Source organism: Stomoxys calcitrans, chromosome 1 (assembly GCF_963082655.1).
Source record: "Stomoxys calcitrans chromosome 1, idStoCalc2.1, whole genome shotgun sequence".
In the NCBI taxonomy this organism is placed as follows: Eukaryota; Metazoa; Arthropoda; class Insecta; order Diptera; family Muscidae; genus Stomoxys; species Stomoxys calcitrans.
The window spans coordinates 169,680,845-169,700,031 of NC_081552.1; the positions used below are offsets into that span (position 1 = coordinate 169,680,845).

At 39.0% G+C, this 19,187-nt stretch overlaps 1 protein-coding gene across 3 annotated transcripts in view; it reads right to left on the reverse strand.

Moving 5' to 3' along the window:
- Positions 1 to 19,187, reverse strand: part of LOC106095928 (regulating synaptic membrane exocytosis protein 2) — a 448,297-nt gene that overhangs the window by 127,809 nt on the left and 301,301 nt on the right. For all 3 annotated transcript variants that reach the window (XM_059361097.1, XM_059361096.1, XM_059361095.1), the window contains 4 exons: positions 15,306 to 15,554; positions 14,920 to 15,185; positions 14,621 to 14,863; positions 14,277 to 14,524 (listed from right to left, as the gene is read on the reverse strand). In XM_059361097.1, coding sequence (XP_059217080.1) covers positions 14,277 to 14,524; positions 14,621 to 14,863; positions 14,920 to 15,185; positions 15,306 to 15,554 — 1,006 coding nt within the window. The remainder of the gene's footprint in view (positions 1 to 14,276; positions 14,525 to 14,620; positions 14,864 to 14,919; positions 15,186 to 15,305; positions 15,555 to 19,187) is intronic.

The following is a 19,187-nucleotide window of genomic DNA, read 5'->3' on the forward strand; positions in this document are numbered from 1 at the left end:
CGGCATTACTTTGAAGCAACAACAAATTGAAATTGCAGACATTTCGAGAAATTTAACGAGGTACCCATAAAATCAAAGCAGCAAATAAAATTAAAAGATTTCCAGGTATTTATGCAATGCCCTGTGGGAATAATTACGCCAATAGATCGGTGAATGAAGTCCCACAGACTCATGTATTTTTTTAACAATATGCTCGTATGTATATAAGGTAAACATTTTTCTGTGGACACTTGTATTGTTTGATTTTGGTATTCGGCGAAGTAGTCTTCGTTATAGTATGAAGTTTTATAGAAGCAGAATAGAATACTATTAGACTCTTTCTCGACGTTTCGAAGTGAACTTTTTTTATCTAAGACAATTATAACACTGTGGAACAATTGCAGGGTCATGGTCGAGATTGTGAATTTTTAAGTTAGGATGATGGTATTGCGTCAGTATTGCAAAACACCAAAAGCTCTTGAAGTTCTTAGCTGAAAATTATTTGACTCTTTTTATACCCACCACCATAGGATGGGGGTATACTAATCTAGTAATTCCGTTTCAGTAACACCACGAAATATTGATCTAGGACCCCATAAAGTATAGATATTCTTAATCGTCTCGACATCTTGAGTAGATCTAGCCAAGTCTGTCCGTACGTCTGTCGAAATCACGATAGCGGTCGACCGCGTAAAGCTAGCCTCTTGAAATTTTGCGCATATACTTCATATTGATGGAGGTGGTAGGGAATTGCAGATCGGGTATATCGATTTAAATATAGATACAGCTCCCATATAAACCGATCTCCCGATTAGACTTCCTGAGCCCTTGGGTCACAATTTTCCAATAACTGTGCTTAGTACGGTTAAAATCGGTGTATAACCGGATATAGCTCCCATATAAACCGATCCCCTGATTGGACTTCTTGAGCTCCTGGAAGCCTCAATTTTCATCTAATTTGGCTGAAATTTTACACATAGTGTTCTGTTATGACTTCCAACAACTGTGCCATGTACGGTCTAAATCTGTCAAGAACCTGATATAGCTCCCATATAAACTAATCTCCCGATTTTTATCCTATTTGGCTGTAATTTTTTTATATAGTGTTCTGTTATACAGCTCTCATATTTTAGCAAAATTCATGGTGGTGGGTTCCCAAGATTCGGCCCGGCCGAATCTTTTACTTGTGAAATCCTAAACCGAGGTCGAAGGTCGCCCAATATTCTGTAATATAGCATTCGAAATATACTAGAGATTGTTGGAGCGATTTAAGCGTATTTTTGTAGTAGTCCAAAAATGTTTCTTTAATATTTAAATTTGAGTTCAAGTATTTGGGGGGAAAACGCCCTACCCGAAAAACCCTCCAGAACGGGCATATAGACCGACGGTACAATATAGGGCTTAAACGAATTTGGGAGTAGAGTACAGAGCCAAGACCGGTATAGGATGGAGTAACCCGGCTTTGCATGTCCCCCTTTCAGCTGTGGTTATGCACTCTTAGTGATAGCGACACTCTTAGTGATTGCTAAAAATTTATACAAACTAAATTTAGTCGAAGGGCATAATTTTATTCTCCATACCAATTTTCTGTCAAACCGGCAAAAATAAAAGCTACTAGGAACCGACAAGGATGATCGAGAGACTGGTTTACATGGCAGCTATATCAGGTTTTAGACTGATTTGGAGCGTATTTGGCACAGTTGTTAGAAGTGATAAGAGAAAACTATGTGCAAAATTTAAGCCAAGTCGAAGTCAAGAAATCAAATCGGGAGATCGATTCACATGGGAGCTAACCAGGTTACCGTGGACTGTACTTGGCACAGTTGTTGGGAACACTATGTGCAAAATTTCAGCCAAATTGGATGAAAATTGTTATAAGTCACAAAATAACACCTCATGCGAAATTTCAGTCAAATCGGATGAAAATTGTGGCTTCCAGGGGCTCAAGAAGTCAAATCGGGAGATCGATTCATATGGGAGCTATACCAGGTTACAGACCGATTTGGACCGTACTTTCCACAGTTGTTATGAGTCACAACATAACACCACATGCGAAATTTCAGCCAAATCGGATGAAAATTATGGCTTCCAGGGGCTCAAGAAGTCAACTCGGTTTTTGACCGATTTGGACTTTACTTAAGAAAGTTATTGGATGCCATAGCAAAATACAACGTGCAAAATTTCAGCCAAATCGGACAAAAATTGCGGCTTCCAGGGGCTCAAGAAGTCAAATCGGTATATCGGTTTATATGGGAGCTATATCAGGTTCTTGACAGATTTGGACGGTACTTAACATATTTGTTGGAAGTCATAACAGAAAATTGCATGCAAAATGTCAGCCAAATCGGACAAAAATTGCGGGTTGTTAGGGCTCAAGAAGTGTAATCGTGACTTCGGTTTATGTGGGAGCTATTGGGTTGCCCAAAAAGTAATTGCGGATTTTTCATATAGTCGGCGTTGACAAATTTTTTCACAGCTTGTGACTCTGTAATTGCATTCTTTCTTCTATCAGTTATCAGCTGTTACTTTTAGCATGCTTTAGAAAAAAAGTGTAAAAAAAGTATATTTGATTAAAGTTCATTCTAAGTTTTATTCAAAATGCATTTACTTTCTTTTAAAAAATCCGCAATTACTTTTTGGGCAACCCAATATATCCAAATCAATTGATAGACATGTTGATTTAGATGAGATTAATAGGAGTTTCTTGAACATATCTTTTCCTGAGCCAAACGTACATTTCTACGACAGTGAATTTAGTAACGTAAACCATAGTAGTAACAACACCTCACCAGACCTACGTTTTGATCTTGAGCGTTTTGAACAAAGCGATATCGTTAGCGCTGTAGAATCAATTAAGTCTAATCCCATTGGTTCTGATGGTATTGACCCAAGATTTTTTAGGATAATTCTACCCTTTATTCTTCCGTATATGTGCCATCTTTTTAACAATATTATTTTAAGGAGTTGCTATCCATAGTCTTGGAAACGGGCAAGGATAGTCCCAATACCAAAGAATAACCAGGAATTTAGGCCAATAGCAATACTTCCATTCGTTTCTAAGATATTTGAGACTCTAGTCAACCGGAAAATATCTGAATATATTGCGAATAATTCGCTGCTAACAGATTTTCAATCTGGTTTCCGGCCAAAGCACAGTTGCACTACTGCACTTTTGAAAGTAGTTGAAGATGTAAGGAGTGATATTGACAGCGATAAAGTTGCCTTTCTTGTTCTTTTAGATCATTCGAAAGCTTTTGATTCCGTTGATCCCAATATACTTTGCCTTAAACTGAAACATTTATTTAAATTTTCTGAAAGAACAACGGATCTTATATATTCCTATCTTACGAATAGAAGCCAATCGGTATGTGTTGATAGCCGCTGTTCTAGTTATCTTCCAGTCTCAAGAGGTGTTCCACAGGGGTCTGTATTGGGCCCACTCCTTTTTTCCTTATATAGCAATGACCTTCCTGGACAGTTGCGCAACTGTGGTATTCATATGTATGCCGACGACGTACAGCTGTATATGAGCTCCTCGCCGGGGAGGTTGATCGATGGCGTACTTCGACTAAATAATGACTTGGATAGGATAAACACTTGGGCAAACGCCAACGGACTACTTTTAAATCCAATAAAGTCAAAGTGCCTTGTAATTGGTAGGAATCGGGTGACAATGCCGCCCAATCTTGATGTGGCAATTGCTGGAGCCCCAATTGAGATTGTTTCATCTGCAAGAAACCTTGGTTTGGAGTTTGATGATAGACTTTCATGGAAGAATCATGTCAGTATGACAGTGGGCAGGACCTACGGCGTTTTCCGAAACTTATATGAGTCGACAGTATACCCCTTTGTCAATAAGAATGCTTTTTGCTAGGACATTTATTCTGCCGAAACTATTATACTCTTGCGAGGCTTTTTACGGTTGTGATGTAACTCATAGGAATAAATTGCACGTGGCCTTTAACGATGTCGTTAGATACATTTTTGGTTTGCCTAGAAGAGACCGGGTATCTGACTTTGCCAGACAAGTATATGGTGTCTCTTTTAACTCGTTCCTTAAGATACGCTTGTTGCAAATGATCCACAAGATAATTTATACCAATGAACCGTCATATCTGGCTTCTGTTTTGCGTTTTGCTAACTCTACAAGAGGTAAACAAGTAATACAAATACGTCATCAATATCGTGTATCTGAAAAACAGTTCTTTGTTAATGCTATACGTCTCTGGAATAATCTTCCCAATAGTATTCAAATTATAAGTAATGAACGACAGTTCAAATCTTTGATTTATAATCATTTTAATTAATTATTTGTTTTGTTTTTTTTATAACTATTTTTTTTTAATTTATTTTATTAGTAACTTTGATTAAATTGTTAAATTTTCTTTAAAGTTTCTTTTTCTTCTTTTTTTTTTGTTTTGTTTAAACCTTTTTTAACTTAAATATTGTATCAGTAACTTTGCTTAAATTGTTAAATATTTTGTACCATTTATTGTTCTATTTAAATGAAAACTTGTTGAACTCATTGTATTTATCAATTTACTAACCCATGCTTTATATAAGACACTGTCTTTTGTATGGGTTTTATCATAATAAAATACAAATACGAAAAAAAAATCTGATCCGATATGGCCCATTTGCAATCCTCAACACCTACATCAATATTTAGTACCTGTGCAAAATTTCAAGCGGCTAGCTTTACGGGTTCGACCGCTATCGTAATTTTGACAGATGGACGGACGGACATGGCTAGATCGACTCAGAACGTCGAGACGATCAAGAATATCTATACTTTGTGGGTTCCTAGATCAATATTTCAAGGTGTTACAAACAGAATGACTAAGTTAGTAAACCCCCATCCTATGGTGGTGGATATTGGAAATTTTAAATTAAGCAATTCATATCTCGTTAACAGTATATGTTGACCCGATACACTAGGCATATTTTTTAGGTCTCGTTAATGCAAATCGGAGATCAAAAGTTGTGGTCCCCAGAAGGTTGGAGAAGTCAAAAGTGGTCAAATTTGACTCCCTGCATCAAAACCTGTTTACAGATATGAACCTACAGCAGCATTTTCCTGAAAGCTTTCCTTGCAAATGTCTAGAACATTTTTTTCCGCTAAGATCAACAGATAACAAGTTGTACACTCATTTCCAATTGGCCCAGTATGTGACTTTGTCGACTTCGAAGAGCCGTTTCTGTGAGCTCGAAGTGTGTTGTAGTCGAAATTGGTGGTCTTAAGAAATCATTGCTCTGAGACTAGTGTCGATCAACCTTCCTAGAGTCTTTAGTATGCACACAGGCTAAAAGGATGAAAATCTCTTGCTGTCTGTGTGGTACGGGTTTGATACTTTTGGAATGAAAAATGCCGATACAAGAAGAGTATATCTCCTTAAGTTAGGGAGCCAGTCTGTCGGGCTCCGCTTGTCTCAAGTGTCTCAAAAAATTATCAAATTGTAGAAAATAAGAAAAAACTATACTAAAACTAAAAGATGATGAGGTGGAACGTACTAATTATTGATGTATTCTATCCATTCAAGGCTATATTCAAATTTCAACTAAAACCAGCAGAAAATGTTTTCTATTTTTGCAAAAAATTACTGCTCTCCCACTTTCAGAAGTCTTTCTGCTATTACAGTAAACATTTTTGTTGTTTTTACTCACACATTTCTCAGAGTATTGTTATATGCTTTTATTTAAAATGTTCTCGAGTTCACTACCAACTCAGCCTTAAGCAATTTTTCCTGTATTTGACTTTTACTTAAATTTGTCTTAATTCTATGTATGTCGACATTTCTTATTCAAGCTTTGAAACTAAAATGGAAATTTTAAAGCAAATGTACAGCAAAATTTTTCAATATTACATAGGTAGAAATTTAAAGATTCAGTTTAGTTAAGTCTACAATAAATTCGACTTGCCAAGATGAAGAAACGAAAGGAAATCCTAACTAGTGGCAATTGTCAGTTAACTTGTCAATTAAAGTTTGCTGAATGTTAGAAGGATTCCATTTCACAAGAGATACAATGTCAAAGTTCATCCATTAGGCTCATGTATGTTTGTCTGACTGATATCTATGATGAACTTCCAAGATTAAATATTTGTAAGTTTCCTTATAAGGGCAGAGTGGAAATGGGAGAATCATTAACATTGAACTGCACAGAGATATTAAAGTAGGAGTTCAACTTGACTAATTGAACTTCATTAGAGAGAATAGGGAATCTTATAAATAAGGAACTTAGTTCTATGCACATTTTGATCCCCTCCCTGGAGGGCACAATTCTTATTCGATTTGGCTAGAATTGTGGATGTGATATTTTTTACGGCATCCGACATCCAACATCCGCCATCCTAGTTTTGTTTTGTATAGTTCTTATCCAGCATACATTAAAACCACGCACATACATATATGGACAATTTTCACGTTATGGAATAAAAGTTGTTTTTATACCATACACCACCACTGTGGTACAGGGTATTATAAGCTTGTGCATTAGCTTGCAACGCTAAGAAGGAGAAGAGCTAGACCCATTGATAAGCATACCGATCGGCTTAGAATCACTTCCTGATTCGATTTCTATATCCGTCTGTCCGTCCGCTGTCTGTCTGTCCATGTATTCTTATGATCAAAGTACAGGTCGCATTTATTGTCTGATTGTCTTGAAATTTTGCACATGTCACTTCTTTGGCCCAAGGACGAACGCTATTGATTTTGAAAAATTGGTTCAGATTTATATATAGCTCCCATATATATCTTTCATCCGATATGGCTTTTTAAGGTTGTAGAAGCCACAATTTTAGTCCGATCTTTACAAAATTTGGCACGGGGTGCTTTATTTAAGGTCTACATATGTGTGAAAATTTTCATGAAAGTCGGTCCAGATTTAGATACAGCTCCCATATATATCTTTCATCCGATATGACCTTTTTAAGGCTGTAGAAACCACAATTTTTCTCCGATCTTTAAAAAATTTGGCATGGGGTGTTTTTTTTGACATCTATTGAAATTAAATTAAATTCTGACTAGATTTGGTAAAAAGTTTTATATATTAAAAGTAGCACGTATACTAGGTGGTGTAGGGTATTATATAGTCTCCCTCCCCCCGACTTTTGCCTTTTCTTACTTTTTTTTTTTAAATTTCGTGTTCTCCCTATTGTTATTAAGATTATTGTTAGTTTTAAAGAAAATTTCGCAGCATATTCATGCATATGTTGCAATAAAACTTTTATTTAGTTGTGTACTGTGTGTATTTACCGACTTGCTCATGTTAATAACATATTTTATGTGTGCTGTTTTACTATTCCAGTATACATATCTATCCCCAACACAAAAAGTGCAATCCAACATTAAAAATGAAAATCTACTCGTTGGTAAAGTAAACTCGAGCTCATTTAAATTAGATGCAAATATAAATAATAGTGCCTGTATATGCTTATGCTCTTATATTTTGTACACATTTAAATCCATTAAAATTTAATGCGTTCTGTCAACATGCAACATCAGCAAAACTGGAAGCATGTGGAGCTCTCTGTGGGTCTTCAACATTTTGGCCCAGAAAGAAACAAGTTAAAAGCAAGAGAGAAATTTAAAAAGTCGGGTCGAGATTTGTATGGACTTCAAATATTTGTTCATTTAGCAATGGCATGATTTCGATTTCTATATCCCAAAATAAAGTCATTTGTAGAATATTCAATTGAATAACCGGTCAATATAACTCATCATTTTGAGATGTAATCATACAAAAACTAGCAAAATGGCGTTTAGTTCGAACGTACCGAACTTTGGATACTCACCACCTCGAGTATATATGTAAACAACATTTCGTCATAATCCAGTGAAAATGCATAATTTATGTCCCCATAGCAGCTATATGGAAATATTGTCCGCTTTGGACCAAATTCGGCACGGAAATTGAGCGGTCTTATAAGTACAAGTCAATGTTCAATTTTGTATAACAAATCAAGCAAAAAGGCGTTAAGTTCGGCCGGGCCGTACTTTGGATGCCCACCACCTCGGGTATACATGTAAATCACCTTTCATCAAAACCCGGTGAAAATTGAATACCTTATGTCCCATAGCAGTTATAACGAAATATATTCCGATTTGGACCAAATACAAACAAGTACAAGACATTGTTCAACTGTGTATAACAAAATATTGGTCTTTTTAGTAGCTATATATAAAAATAAACCGATCTGAACCATATACAACACGGATGTCGAAAAGCCTAACATACGTCACTGATTCAAATTTCAGTGATATTGGACTATAAATGCGCATTTTCTGGGGCCAAGACTTTAAATCGAGATATCGGTCTATATGGCAGCTATATGCAAATCTTGATCAATCTAGACCAAATTGCAGAAATATGTGGAGGGGCTTAACTTAACTCTTTGTCCCAAATTTCGGCAACATCGCATTACATCGAGAGAAATCTGGACCGATCTGAGCCACATTGAAGAAAGATGTTGAAGGGCCTGACACAACTCACTGTCCCAAATTTCGGCGACATTGGACAACATATGCGCCTTTTATGGCCCCAAAACCTAAAACCGAGAGATCGGTCTATATGGCAGCTATATCCAAATATGGACCGATCTGTGCCATATTGCAGATGTATGTCAAGGGTCTTAACTTAACTCATTGTCCCAAATTTCGGCGACATCGGGCAATAAATGCGCCTTTTATGGGCCCAATACCTTAAATGGAGGGAGCGGTCTATATGGCAGCTATATCCAAACCTGGTCCGATTGAGGCAAAATTGAAGAAAGATGTTGAAGGGCCTAAGACAACTAACTATCCCAAATTTTAGCAAAATTGGATAATAAATGTGGCTTTTATGGGGGTCGGAGACCCTAAATCGGCGGATCGGTCTATATGGGGGCTATATCAAGATGTAGTCCGATATAGCCCATCTTCAAACTTAACCTGCTTATGGATAACAAGTAAAAGCGTGCTAAGTTCGTCCGGACCGAATCTTATATACCCTCCATCACGGATCGCATTTGTCGAGCTCTTTTCTCGGCATCTCTTCTTAGGCAAAAAAGGATATAAGAAAAGATTTGCTCTGCTATTAGAGCGATATCAAGATAGGGTCCGGTTTGGACCACAATTAAATTATATGTTGGAGACATCTGTAAAATGTCAGCTAATTCGAATAAGAATTGCGCCCTTTGGGGGCTCAAGAAATAAAATCGATTTATATGGGAGCTGTATCGGGCTATAGACCGATTCAGACCATAATAAACACGTATGTTGATGGTCAAGAGAGGATCCGTTGTACAAAATTTCAGGCAAATCGGATAATAATTGCGTCCTCTAGAGGCTCAAGAAGTCAAGATCCCAGATCGCTTTATATGGCAGCTATATCAGGTTATGAAACGATTTAAACCTTATTTGACACAGTTGTTAAAAGTAAAAATAAAATACGTCATGTAAAATTTCAGCCAAATCAAATAGAAATTGCGCCATCTAGAAGCTCAAGAAGTCAAGTCCCCAGATCTGTTTATATATGGCAGCTATATTAGGTTATGAGCCGATTTGAACCATACTTGGCGCAGTTGTTGGATATCATAACAAAATACTTCGTGCAAAAACTCATTCAAATCGGTTAAGAATTCCGCCACCTAGAGACTCAAGAAGTCAAGAGCCAAGATCGGTTTATATGACAGCTATATCAGGTTATGAACCGATTTGAAACATACTTGGCACAGTTGTTGGATATCATAACAAAACACGTCGTGCAAAATTTCATTCCAATCGGATAAGAATTGCGCACTCCAGAGGCTCAAGAAGTCAAGACCCAAGATCGGTTTATATGGCAGCTGTATCAAAACATGGACCGATATGGCCCATTTACAATACCAACCGACCTACACTAATAAGAAATATTTGTGCAAATTTCAAGCGGCTAGCTTTACTCCTTCGGAAGTTAGCGTGCTTTCGACAGATAGACGAACGGACGGACATGGCTAGATCGACATAAAATGTCGCGACGATCAAGAATATATATACTTTATGGGGTCTCAGACGAAAATTTCGAGTAGGTACAAACAGAATGACGAAATTAGTATACCCCCCATCCTATGGTGGAGGGTATAAAAAAAGAATCTGTGCAAAGTTTCAGCTCAATATATCTATTTTTAAATAGACAGACGGACGGACATGGCCAGATCGTTTTAGATTTTAACGCTGATCAAGAATATATACTTTATAGGGTCGGAAATGGATACTTGGATGTGTTGCAAACGGAAAGACAAAAGGAATATACCGCCATCATTCGGTGTTGGGTATTATAAGTCTTCAGCAAATTAGGAAATCAATTCGGTATATTTGTTAATTAAAATTGGTGTGAACTAGAAGCCATATTCCATTTCCTGTTCCTGTGATATCACAATGGACAAACACGTCGAAATGAGTCTGATGAGAGACTACCACTTAAACCAAACCTAACGCTTTTATAATTGGTTAGTTTAGGTTGGGTTTAAATGACAGTTTGCAAGCAGACTAACATCGACGTTATCGTTCATTACGATACGACGGAAAGAGGAGAAGAAGGCATTTTCCTTCTAGTTCTTATTGTTGAAACATTTAAATCGCTTTAAGAATCCCAATAACTTGCGAATTTTCTTATCCGCTAATTTAGACAAGTTCTTACAGAAATCGGAACCTAAAAAGGAACGTACATAAGTTTTGACTGAAAAATCCGATATTGCAAAAAAGGATGATTTTGTAGCTCTCCATATCGTTCCGCGTTTTGTTTCACTGTTAAACAACTTCAGTTTGGTCTTTAATTTAACCATGAATCGTCTTACAAGCGAACAACGCTTGCAAATTATTGAATTTTATTATCAAAATGCGAGCTCTGTTAAGAAAGTTCATTGCGCGCTTCTTCCGTTTTATGGACAGTTTAATCGACCCACTGAAGCAGCGATTCGGGCTATTGTGACTAAATATCGCACCAAATTTACATTGTTGGACTTTAAACCACCAAAATGCTTACGTAGAGTGCGAACTGAAGAAAATATCGCAGCTGTATCGGCCAGTGTTAATGGTGACCATCAATTATCGATTCGTCGCCGTTCGCAGCAATTGGGTTTCTGTTACTCAACAACGCGGAAAATTGCTGAAGGAAGGTGTGAATTCATTAAAATACAGCTGGTGCCAGAATTGAAGCCAAACGACCTACTGCAATTCAGAATATTTGGTGAATGGGCTCTTGGGAAGTTGGCCGAAGATCTATCGAAAAATAATGTTCACCGACTAAGCTCACTTTTGGCTCAATGGGTGCGTAAATAAGAAGAATTGTCGATCAGCCCGAACCATTTCGAACCAATGCATCCAGAAAAAGTCACAGTTTGGCGCGGTTTATGGGCTGGTGGCATCATTGGATCGTACTTCTTCAAAGATGATGCGAATCGTAACTGCGAATGGTGAGCGCTACCGTGAGATGATATCCAAATTTTTTTTGCCCAAAATGCCAGAGCTTGATTTGCATGACATGTAATTTCAACATGACGGTGACACATGCCAAACAGTACGCGAAACAATGGATTTATTGGGAGGCTAGTTTGGTGAACATTTTATTTCACATTCGGGAATGGTGAATTGGCCGCCTAAATCGTGCGATTTGACACCTTTAGACTATTTTTTGTGATGTTATGTTAAAGTTTATGTCTATACAGAGAAGCCCGCTTCAATTGACGCATTGGAAGGCAATTATATGGACCCTTCTGTCGATTCAAATAAAGATTTCATGCATTTTTCTGAATTCTATGTTTTTTTTTTGAAAAACATTTCTATAGCTCTTCAAAAATCATCCTTATTAAGCAAATGTGAGAGGAGTAATATTTTATAATGATCCCAACAAAATATGGCTGCTATTGTCATAAAAGTGCATATCAGATTAAAGATATATATAGAAGCTATATCTAAACCTGGACCAATTTTAATGAAAAGTATAAACGTCGAATCAAACATATCATGCAACTTTTGGTTAAGATTGGACTAGAATTGTGGCTGATACAGCCTTAAAAGGCCATATCGGATGAAAGATATATGTGGGAGCTATATTTAAAACTGGACCAATTTGAGGAACTTTTGCGGAGCAAGGGAGAATGAATGGACAGACGATTAGGCACTGAAGGCCAGTGAAACTTGGTTAACCTAAAACCTGTTCGGTGGACGCAGTTCGAGTTCAAGCGTGGGCGACGAACACATATGTAATACTGTGGGACAGCGAAACGGTTGGTAGGACGGTGAAAATCGTATGGGGAGATCCAGATCTTGAGATGAAGAGGCTATTGCCGAAAGAAAGTAGGAAGGAAGCCAGTATAGCTCTCGTTATCATAACGGTTGTTGTTGTAGCCACGCTTATGTGTGGAGGTAGCGATCTTCGTCAACCACCATAAGTGAGCTCGTTCCGCAGCGGGAACATTGTGGTCATTAGTTATTTAAAGGCGTGAATAATTCTCCGTGTAATATCGAGCATCATGGGCATTCAGTATTTAAGCAAGAGCCGGGGCTCTTTCCAGCCTTAGCAGTCCAACGTCTCACTTGGGCTCTCCGTATATGGAGCATTCCACCATCCGCAACCTGTGGATGCGCCCGGTAGCTCTCAGCTGATGACGTTGAACACCACGTCAATCGGAGCTTAAAGATCCATAACGTGTGGTGCTCATAGTCATCAGCCAAAGAAAAGAGACAAAAAATAACATATTTTTCACATTTGATGATTTGTAACTCACATACTTTTTAGGCGCCCCTGTAGCCGAGTTGGTGTCGTGCTCGGATTGTCAGTGCGGGGGTCGTGGGTTCGATTCTCACCAGAGGCCTTGGTCTGGCGCTAATGTGGTATCACAATGAACTTAAAATTCTCTATGTGAGTCTGTCTAAGGACTGCCACTCTTACCTAACCTCATCTCAACTAACCTAACTCACATACTTCGGCGTACATTGAGCCAAAAAAATATCAAATTTTATCAGCCATCGGAATCAGTTTATCAAGTGAAAATCGTTTCAGAAAACAGATATCGTAGAAAACAAACAAGGAACTAGCCTTCAAAGCAAGCAATAACTTGTCATGTTTGGCCGGAACGAATCTTGGTAATCCACTACCATGGATTCTGCTTAAAATTGCATAAAATAAATTCAGCTAACTAAATTTTCCATGAACATTCCATTAAGGAATAAGGGATACTTCCTTCATATCAATGTGTGCAGTCCGATTAAAGTTTAAGCTCAATGATGGTGAGTTTAGGTTAGGTTAGGTTTAAGTGGCAGTCTGCCACCATACCACAGGAACAGAAGAAGAAGAATGCTTTCTAGTTCCTACCATTGAACCATCCAGATCACTTTAAAAAGCCCAACAACTTGCGAATGGTCACATCCGCTAAATCAGACTGGTTCTCAAAGAAATGAGAACCTAAAGTGGAACTCCGTTTAACTGCCAGTGCGGGACACACACACACAGGAGGTGTTCTATAGTCACTTCTTCTTCGATGTCCTCACAGCTTCTGCAAAGTCGTTACTGCCGAGATTTGCCTTTGCTATATGCATGTTGAGACTGCCGATCTCAAGAAGTCTTTGCACTAAATCATGTTTCTATCAACCTCTCTATAAAGGATGACTAATGGGACGAACAACTTTCTTTTCAGTGTGGTATGAATTTTCTATAACTACATAATTTCGAAGAAGATAATATCCTCCTATGCGAAGGAGCCAGTCTGTCGGATACAGCTTGTAATTAATCGGGGTTTGCATTTAATTTCGACTGAATTTAGCAATTTGTTTTCGACCTCTTAATATCCTTGGCCAAATTGATCTAGGGAGGAGCATATTTTTTATAGGTTGCGTATGGACTGATTTCTTGATTTTTTCCATATTTTATCCGGTTTAGATGAGACAGTGAGTTTGATCAGAAGTCCCAGAAATTCGTGATCTAGGTCCATACTTGGATCTGTGTAGCTGCCATAATACCCTACCACTGGATATAACGCAGTAAAAACATTTGCATTTTGAGTACCCACTTCCACATTAACTTCTTCGAAACATGTTTTGTTTCAAGGAGTAAAATTTCCCAATTTTGCTAATATTGGAATAAGCTGTTTTGCACTAGTATTGATTGCAGGACCTAAAGCTAGAAAATATACTATTGAAACAACAAAACAATAATACGAAGCAAAAATGAGACTAGAAAAGTCCTTAGGATGTCGTTAGATTTCAAACTGCTTTGAACTGTTTTAGAATAAGGTGTGACATTTTTTTTATCAAATGCCCGTTTTGGGCCGAATAACTTACTGCGATGCGCTATATCCGAAGGATCTCTCCTCAAAATGATGCGTCGTTTCGATGAACAGATTGGTCCAGAGTCAACGTCATGTATAACAATTTTAATGGCTTCGCCATCCATTGATGTCTGCCTTCGAGGGGCTTCCAAGTCTTCGAGATTTGGGCCTGTGAAGGAAGCTATGGGTGGTGGAATAGCAGTTTGAGGTACGGTTACACCAGGTAAAGCACCTCGAGATTGCAAAGCTGCAAGATCGGGTCTAAAAGAGAAGACAACAATCAAATATATTTAAAAAACAGTATGCGCTGCCACACTGACATCTGCTATTAGATTAAAATGCTAGACTGAAACTTACAATTGTGATCCCCTTCGCCGCATACGTCTGTCATCCTCGACTGTTAACACTGGGCTACCCTTATCGGGACTGGGCGATTCATCGTTATTCAAATCTTCGGAAGGGTGTGGCACTCTAAATGAAGGTCGGCGAGAACCGGGTAAAGCTATCTGTGGGGCTATTGAATTATCACCAGGGACACGTTGGGCCGACTGCGCGGCAGCTTGTAAAACACCAGGAGCAAACACATCGTACGCAGATTTTCTGCAAAAAAAAAGAAGTTAATCTCCATAACCATGAACGGCTTTTAGGGTTATTACCTTCTGGGCATTGCTGGAATGCCAAGACCCGCATCAGCTCCCAGTCCAGCTACACCTACTCCTGCCGCACTGGCCGCTGTGGCCTCATCATCATAACTATGCTGCCGTGCTACCCTAGAGCCACGTCTGGAAGCCATGCGGGATAAAGGAGGCCCAAATCCTATCTCATCTTGCCGTGGGGGACTATTCGAACGACTTGGTGCCATGCTATGACCTCCTTTACGCCAATCACCATCTCCTCCTGGCGTTTTATTGCCTTTCAGCTGCTGCGATACGCAACGTGAAAGAATACAATTTCAAATTAGTTCACGCTGTCGACTGTTTTCGACTAATCCTACTTGCAAACATTTCTACAGTGCATAGCCCCAAAGACGTATGATACCTACCCTTTCGAGTTCCTTCAATGACGCAGGTGATACATCTGAATGCCTTCGCAATTCGGGACTACGTGGTGGTGCCAGTGCAGCTCCGTTGGCGGGCGCCAATGTTTGTGTACTTGATCCCAGTTTTGCGTCCGAATGACGTCGTTGTAATGCTTCCAACACCGGCACATCTAGACTTGAATCCGTCGAGGCTTGTGGCATACACACCCTTGACGCCATTTTCCGTCGACACACACTGCAACGCCACATATTCTGCCAAATGTAAAGTACAAATGAAAAATAATGTATAAGAGAAAAAAAACCTAAATGAGATGAGCATAAAATAACTTTGTGGAAGGACAACATTTTTCCCATTACGAGATAAAACTTGGCTAAATAATGCGTCACTGTGGATTTGAAGGGCCAACAAGAGTACAAAGTTTATTCTGCCTGTTTTTATAAATCATGTTTATACAGAAAAAAATCACAAACATGTTGAGTCCCTGCAAAACATCACGCTCAATTCATGACCATTGAAACATATACAATATTTTAAAAAATTAAAGACTCTTATGATGAAATCTTTTAAAATTTCTTAAAATGTTCATTACGTCACCTACCCAATGGATCGATACATGACGACATTTGTTTTAATTCGAAAGCATTCCATGCGGCTTTTCGTTTTCAGGTATTTTGTATTTTAAATTCATTGTTTGCCCCCGTATAGTCCTTCACCATTTCATTGTTAACGGATGAATTCACCCCATACACTGGCCACACTTCACCATGGCGACTAGATTGGCCAGTTGCAATGGTGACTCTTCACAATGATGATCTACAAGTTCAATTTAATAGCAAATTAATGGATAAACCATTTTCGCTGTCTCTGGTAATCGGATATACATTGCCTTCAACAGTAATTTAATTTTCAACAGGACCATACTGTTGAGTAATTCAAATGACAAGACACTACATAACACACACACACACACACACATTCTGACCATTCCCCTGAATGCCCGTATGAGGACAAGGAAATCAACCAATAATGACCATGGCTATGACCATGTGATACCATGAAGTGCGTTATTTCTGACACTTTACTTGGTTTTTCAATTTTAACTTTACAATAGATAACCCGTAAGGAAAGGCAAAAGTCGGGCGGCGTTGACTATGCAATACCCTACACCACCGAGTCTACGTACTACTTGTAATGCAGGGAACCTATGTTGAAACCTAGACGAACTTTAATTTTGCATACCCATTGAAAATATTGAAGAGAACCTTGTAAGATTTTCTTACGATAGGACCTAAATTGATGGAAGGCATATATGGGAGCTACATCTATATCTGGACCGACTTCGACTTCAAAACTTAGCACACGTACTAGTAATTCAAATAAAACAGCTCAACCTAAATTTTAAAAGGATGGAACCAAAGCTGTAGCTTCCATAGCCTTAGAACCTCATTCGGATGATTGGATTTTTCGATTCGATTTTTATGAAATATTGCACACGTGTCTGATAGACTGCTTGCCTGGCTTAGGGAGATATACTCCGCTTGTATCGGAATGTCATATATACCTGTGGGATGGAGAGACACGAAGGTCATTTTCATTCCGAAAGCAGGAAAACCCTACCACACACCGCCGAAAGATTTTCGTCCTATTAGTCTGTCATCCTTTATGCTGAAGACTCTTGAGAGGTTGATAGAAACATAACTCAGGGCAAAGATCCCTGGATATCGCCTGTGGCGGCAGCAGCATACATATAGTAAAGGTAAACCTACTGAAACAGCCCTTCACGACCTAATCGGCTACGTAGAGGGTTCTCTCGCTGTCAAGGAATATACAAGAAATGGTAGTATTTATTGATATTGAAGGTGCTTTCCAACCGACTTCAAACGTGAAGGAGTTGGAATTTCAAGGCATCAGTACAACCTCATGAAGTTTAGTAATAACTTACTTACTAAAAGATGCATTGCGACAGGCTTGGGATCTGTGGATCTAAAAAGATGGGTCAGCAGAGGAGCACCTCAAGGAGGTGTACCGTCTCCTCTACTTTGGAATATAGCCATTAACAATATATTATTGTCTTTGGAAGAAAAAGTTATAAAAGTGGTAACGTATGCTGATAACGTGACTATTTCGGTTAGGGGAAAGTTTCCCAGCACTCTAAAGATATACTTCAGGAAATTCTACGTGCAACAGCAAAGTGGGCTACCGAAAGTGGTCTAGGTATAAATCCGTGCAAGACAGAAGTAGTTCTTTTCAGCAGAAGATACAAGTTGCCCACAGTGGCACCTGTCTCCTTGGGAGGAGAGAATGTTCCATTTCCAGAAAGCGCAAAATACCTGGACGTTTGGTTGGGCAGTAAATTGAACTTCAAATCCAACACTTTGGAAAGGGTAAAAAAGGCAATTTTTGCCCCATACATCTGCACGAGAGCCATTGGCAAAAGTTGGGGGTTTAGACTGCTAGTCATGCATTGGGTATATACTGCAGTTGTCAGACGTATAATGGTATATGGTGTTGTGGTCTGGTGAACGGCGCTTCAAAAGTCCACCTACTGCTCAATACTTAACCGGATCCAACGGATGGCTTGTTTATGCATCACAGCCGCACTGAGGGCTACACCATCTGCTGCACTGAATTTAATGCTACATCTTATGCCTCTGGACATTGTGACTACCCAAATTGCAGCGACCATTGATGTGAAGTTTAGGGGGCTTTCTCATTGGTCATGTGGCGGCTACGGACACTGTGTTATCCTTGAGACAATATCCGATGTTCCTGGCAGTGTGGATTGCACCCTACCTGAGCCGCTTTTTGATAAAAAGTAATGTACCACTCTTCCTGATAGAACCGATTGGAACTACGAGATCCCTGGTAACAGAAGAAACATCGACTTTTATGCGGATAGTTAAAAACTAAACGGCCAGGTGGGCTTTGATGTGTACTCTAAAGATCTAGAACTGGTCTTATTGAAAAGGTTACCCGACCACTGCGGTGTATATCAAGCGGGGATCCTTGCAATTAAGGAAGTGAAACTAGGAACTACCGTAATATTCCAGGGATACTGGTATCTGTGCGTATGCCTCTAGCGACATGTAAGCTAAGTTTTCAGGACCAAGCCCGAAGGACAACGAATGATAGATGGTCACAAAGAGAGGGCTGTGAGCACTCCCAAACTATGTGGCCTAATCTTGAATTGAAGAGGCCTACCGCTTTGTTGTCATTGGTTATAACAGAAGTCTCAGTCATTTTGTCCGTCATGACAGGTCACAGTTTAATCGGAAAACATGCTGGCAGACTGAAGGTTGCCAGCAACGACTTTTGCGGAAGCTGTTAGGACATCGAAAAAGAAGAGTTTATAGAACACCTTCTGTGTGTGTGTCCCGCACTAGTAGTCAGAAGGAGTTCCACTTTAGGTTCTAATTTCTTTGAGAACCTGTCTGATTTGGTGTATGTAAACATTCGCAAGTTGTTGGGCTTTTTAAAAGGTTCTGGCTGGTTCAACGGTAGGAACTAGAAGGCATCTTCCTACTTCTGTTCCTGTGTTATCACAACGACGAAAACTTCTAGGTGAGTCTGATGGCAGACTAGCACTTAAACCTAACCTAACCTGCACACGTGTTGGGACATTAAATAGAATAAGTCGTGTAAAAATTTTGTAAAGATCGGAGCAAAGTTGTGGCGACTACGGCCTTCAAAGCCCATATCAGATAATAGATATGTATGGGAGCTATATCTAAATCTGATCCGATCAATGGTGTTCGTCCTTGGATCCAAATTTGCGAAATTTCATCAGAATCGTACAACGAATACGATCTGTACCTTGATTACAGGAATACATGGACAGACAGGCCATAGCTAAATCGAATTAGGAAGTGGTTCTAAGCAGATGG